This window comes from Sinocyclocheilus rhinocerous, unplaced genomic scaffold, assembly GCF_001515625.1.
Source record: "Sinocyclocheilus rhinocerous isolate Xijiao unplaced genomic scaffold, SAMN03320098_v1.1 scaffold7065, whole genome shotgun sequence".
Lineage (NCBI taxonomy): Eukaryota > Metazoa > Chordata > Actinopteri > Cypriniformes > Cyprinidae > Sinocyclocheilus > Sinocyclocheilus rhinocerous.
In genome coordinates, this window is record NW_015633523.1 from 11,517 (window position 1) to 16,613 (window position 5,097).

General features: G+C 42.4%; 2 protein-coding genes and 1 long non-coding RNA gene across 3 annotated transcripts in view; 1 reads left to right on the plus strand and 2 right to left on the minus strand.

The window, feature by feature from the left end:
- LOC107744068 (COP9 signalosome complex subunit 6) overlaps positions 1–978 on the plus strand; it is a 3,154-nt gene extending 2,176 nt beyond the window's left edge. The window contains exons 3-4 of the mRNA XM_016557539.1: positions 172–272; positions 434–978. Of these exons, the coding sequence (XP_016413025.1) occupies positions 172–272; positions 434–574 (242 nt within the window). The 3' untranslated portion in view covers positions 575–978. The remainder of the gene's footprint in view (positions 1–171; positions 273–433) is intronic.
- A 1,214-nt stretch (positions 979–2,192) lies between these two features.
- Positions 2,193–2,553, minus strand: LOC107744070 (procyclic form-specific polypeptide B-alpha-like; the record flags this gene model as incomplete). Its single annotated transcript, XM_016557540.1, has 1 exon — positions 2,193–2,553. A coding segment is annotated over one exon (288 nt), but the record flags the coding sequence as incomplete, so codon positions are not given.
- An 11-nt stretch (positions 2,554–2,564) lies between these two features.
- Positions 2,565–3,134, minus strand: LOC107744071 (uncharacterized). The gene is made up of 4 exons (XR_001640457.1): positions 3,123–3,134; positions 2,927–2,985; positions 2,756–2,800; positions 2,565–2,655 (listed from the first exon to the last, which is right to left on the minus strand). It is a non-coding gene; the product is annotated as an uncharacterized LOC107744071 (long non-coding RNA).
- Positions 3,135–5,097: the final 1,963 nt, after the last annotated feature.

Consider the following 5,097-nt stretch of genomic DNA (forward strand, 5'->3'; position numbering starts at 1 on the left):
CACACACACTCTCTCACACGCACACACACACTCACAGAGACACACACACACACTCATACACACGCGCACTCACTCACTCACTCACACACTCACTCACACACACACGTCGTAGAACAGTCGTAGAAATCAGCCTCAAACTCTCTCGTGTGTGTGTGTGCGTGTGTGTGTTAGGTGAGGTCCCGTTCAATCATGAGATCCTGCGGGAGGCGAACGCTCTCTGTCACCGTCTGCCGGTTCTCAACACGCTGAAGTTCAAGACAGACTTCTATGATGTGAGTGTTTCAGTTCTGTGCTTCTGTCACTGTTCGGGAGCCAGAACAATGTTGTTCTACAGAATAAGAGGTTTGATTACGGACTCCTCATGATCTGGTGAATCATGTGCAGACAGCGACTCAAGTGTTTGTGGTTTCACACGGGTTCTGTCTTCCTGCAGCAATGTAATGACGTGGGTCTGATGGCGTACCTGGGATCCATCACCAAAACCTGCAACAGCATGAACCAGTTCATCAACAAGTTCAACGTGCTGTACGACAGGCAGGGCATCGGCAGACGCATGAGGGGCCTGTTCTTCTGAAGCCCCTGCTTCTGTCTGACCGCTGGTGCTGTTCATACAATAAACCTGACGTCTCACACACAACCCTCCCGTGATTAATCAGGTTTATTTCTATAGCGCTTCATCATTTACTGAATTCTGCTTATTATTGTCAAACTCTATCATTTCAACTTTGTTTATAGAGCATTGCTACAGAAGAGAATATAGCATCATTATTCAGTTTTCTGCTCAAGTTATGTATTATTCTTTTGTTTGTTTTTTCCTAAGCACTTTATTTCAGCCAGTTGGAATAAAATGCCACATCTTTATTCTCACAGAGCATCTAAATGCACAATAATGTTCAGAATTTAAGCTGTTTTTATACCAGTTGTTTTCTCATGCAAGCGATGGATTGGAAATAAATGGATGAGAAATATGTAGCTGTCTCAGATGAGCATGTGTGGATAACTGCAGAAAACTCAATCTCTGTAACTCGCTCCACAGCTCTTTCTGCCTGCTTCAGGACATTACAATTTTAAGACAAACTTCCTAACTAATCATTAAAGCATGATATTTACTAAATATTTCCCATGTGAATGTAATTAAAAAACAGTGCTATTTAATAAGCTCAGGTCAATAAGTTCAAAACAGAAGTCTGTATTGTTAATAATTTAGTTGAAAAGAGATTCTTACACGATCTGCTGATGCCTGCAGAGAGATTTATGAAGCCCTTTTAATAGCTTACACCAAACCCAGACGCTACACGGTTAATGACGGACTGCTCTGTGTGTGTGTGTTTATTGTGTTTCTCATGCTAACGCTGCAGAACATTAACAGCTAATGAAGCTCAAACCTGCTGTTTAACAGCCTTCACGAGCGTCCGCTTCCTGCTTCCTGCAGCCTCAGCAGAGCCACGCAAGCGTAGCGGCTAATGCTAACGGAAAGCAGACCGGAAGCTGTTCTGTTTGAATGGGTGTCAGTGCAGGAGAGGCTTCACTACGCTGAATAAACAGCTGTTTAAAGGAAACAGCTCATTTAATGAACCGACAGCCTATCTGCTAATCTCCAACATGTTTTACACTAAACAATAGTTTTTGATTCAACTATTTTAAGTTTTGAGTTTAACATGAAAAAAATGCAGTTTTAGCAACAGGTGGGATTCAGTTTAAGGCACTTCTCATTCATTCCTACGAGATCCGTAAACGACCGAGTGTCGCACAACTCTGAAATGCAATGACGTTAAGGCTTCTTCTTTAAATTTTATTGGCGGTTGGCAAACTATCTTAAAGGTGCATTTACCGCCACCTACTGGACTGGAGTGTGGGCAGTACTTTGAAAGAAAGGACAAGGAGAGAACAAAAAAAAAATTTATATATATCCCCCCCCCCCCCTTCTTTCACTTATCCCAGTATTTTCCAAATAATTCATTAGGAGACTGTATTTCCCTAGACATGGTTGTTCCTAGCAGATTTCCCACGGTCATGTTTTGTTTTCCAACTTGTGTTTCTAACTCCCTTCTTTCTTCTTCATACCTTATGACGTTAAGGCTGTAATGTGATTGGTTATTAACGCACACGTGATCCAAGTTAGCCGTAAGTAATACAGACCCTCTCATCTCCCTACAGTAATACAGTCTCAGGATTCAGGACAAACACAGCAGGGAAAATTACTCCATACTTTATTCAGCTTTCTGAACATCAATCACAATGAAAGAAGCAGTGAGGTGAGTGACTCTAGGTGTGTCGGAGCGGGTCGTAGAGTTCGGAGCGGTAGTTGTAGGGATAAAGGCGGCTGTGATACATGTGTGGGAGTTTCGGCGGCTCTGGTTCCGGTTCTGGTTCTGGTTCCGGTTCCGGTTCGTCATCCTCCAGCACCGGCGGCGGCAGGGCTTTACCCTTCACGGGCCGCGGCGGCTGATCGATCAGGCAGTCGGGGTCCCAGTAAGGGTCGCAGTCGTACTCCATTCCCTTGAAGACGATGGGGGCCGGCGGAAGGGGCGGGGCCGGATCGTATTTCTGGGAGGGGGCTTTGCCTGTGCCAGCGTGGATCAACGCTGCGTCTCGGGCGAGAACTGGACAGGAATTCATTCGCCTTGTTGGAGTCGATCCTGACTGAAGCACCATCTAACACACACACACACACACACACACACGAACTCTTAGAAATTTTTCTTCAAGACATAAACTAATATTAGATCCTTTCAGCGAGTACAGAGATGTTCACCTTCCTGTTGGAGGATATTCATCAGGGATTTTGCCTCCAGCTGACCTTGAGTAACACATTTAGCACAATTTACCTTCCAGATAAGTAACAAAATATACAGAAATATGGACACAATTGCTGATGCAGTTGAGAAATACACAGCACATGAACGAGAATGGAATGAAAGCTCACATGGCAGCAGCAGAAGGAACGCAGACAGCAGCCTCACTGCAGACATCATGACCTCTGACCTGCAGACATACAGCATAATGTTTCTCAACATAATCAGTGGAACAAGGAACAAAGTCATGAAACGCTCATTCAGCTGCAGCTTTAGTAAAACCCTCTGTAAGTGTTCCTGAAGCAGAGTTACAGAGTCTTCTCTCACCTCTCCCGCGATGCCTCTCTCGCTTCACTGAGCGCACACAGGTGGTTATATACCTGCCCTCCGCCGCTCTGCTGTCAATCACTCGCGCTCTGCGCCACTATTGGTCAGATCCGGGGAAACCACGCCCACGGCTGCGGGTTTCACTTTTACCGCGCGAACCACAGGAATAATAGAGAGTCAAACTTTGAACTACTACAGTGTACGTTTCCTCAAATAAAACTGAAGAAATAACATCGATAGTTTGACATTTAAAACGCTCCGTCTGACGGCTTTCATCGGCGCAGTCGCGTCGCCGGGTTATTATCGGTTTAGTTAAAAACAGATGTTTTCCGTCAAGCTGAAACTTTAAAAGCTGCTAATAAAACAGCTTTTTGCAGACGCGACACATTCCTGAAACTTACATCTCTTTTATCACTCTTATTTTCATCCTGAGGAAAACAATCTCAAACAGGTCTTCACATGCAATTTTGAAGCGAAACTCCATGAATGTTATTCTCGTGAGAGACAAAGAAACAAAGAAAAATAGAGAAGAAATGAAGAATGTAGAAATGGGCTAATGGTGTTAGTATTGTTTCATAGGGCAAGTTTAAGAGTCCACACAAAAGGACTGGTAAAGTAAAAACCGTTCAAAGCTTGGGTTTCGTTAGAGCAGTTCATCTATTATGAAAACCTCATGTTCTCTTTAAAATATCCGGAAAGGCGGTGGAGAATAAACGCCGTGGAATGGGATGATGGAGAAAAAAGAGGCTGCTGAATATGGCAAATAATAGAATAATTACACATTCTTATTTCGTTAGAGTAGTACACCAATTCAATAATTAAAATATTAATTTAAAATAAGTAGTCTTGGGACTTTTCCACATGAAGTAAAAATGTGTCAATAACAGTTTACAATAAGGTTTAATTTTTTATTTTATTTTTTATTTTAGTTACCAATATCTGGTATAAGCTAATCCTGAAAAACACTTCTAAAGCATATATTAATTTCAACATTTACTTTATTAAAAGGCAAAAGTTATATATTTTCATGTCGCCCATCATGAGTGAAGAAGAAGATACTATTTATATTAATATTACCTGAGCCACAAAAACAACGCAGTTTTGTTAATTACCGTTAAGATTAATATAGGTAATGAAACAATACGAAAAGTTGAGAGACTGCCAGCATTGATGCACAAAATCAGGACCGCACAAACAAGCGGGATTCATCCAATCAGACTTCACTCTGCTCAGACCTTAGCCAATCATTGTTCAGACCACCCGAGTCAACAGCCAATCATTTTCCAGCAAACCGCGTGCTCTGCCTGGTAACCAGTGAGGGTTTTTCGCGCTGTCACTCACACAGATCAATAAAACTGCACTCCGCATCCGATAGATAGTGATCAGTTATTGGAAATCTTCCGAAGTTGCTCATTTACTGATTCTGAGGTGAGTCGCTCTTCAGACTGATGATCGAGTTTAGAGTAAATGTCACAGGTTCCGATTCTGTGAGGAACCAGAGCTCGTCTTTCTCCTGTTGGCTTAGCTTCCGCTTTAATCATGTAAAAACATACGATTTGATCATTTTTCTGGAGCGTAGAAGGTTTTTCTTGATCCTAGCGCTCATTTGTACGTTTTCCTTCGCTGGTCTAATGCTAGAGCAGCTCTAACGGAATATTAAACACAGGCAACGTTAACGTTAAACTGACGGTTGCAAACTTGATCAACACAGAACCGAAGGGGTTAACGTTATTATATATAAAGCTAAATATGAAACATGACAGCACCGTGTTAATTCTGTCAATGATCAGCCGATTTCTCAGCGGCCTTGGGTCTGGATTTTTTCCATATTAATTTTATCTTTAGTTGCTCGATACATCGCGTTCAACTCCGAATCCGACTGTACATTTAACGTTAGTCTGTGGCGAGAATTTTAATGAGAATTTATTTGATTGTGGGTTGGTCTGACAGAACACGTTTAAAAAGCGAGGCGCAG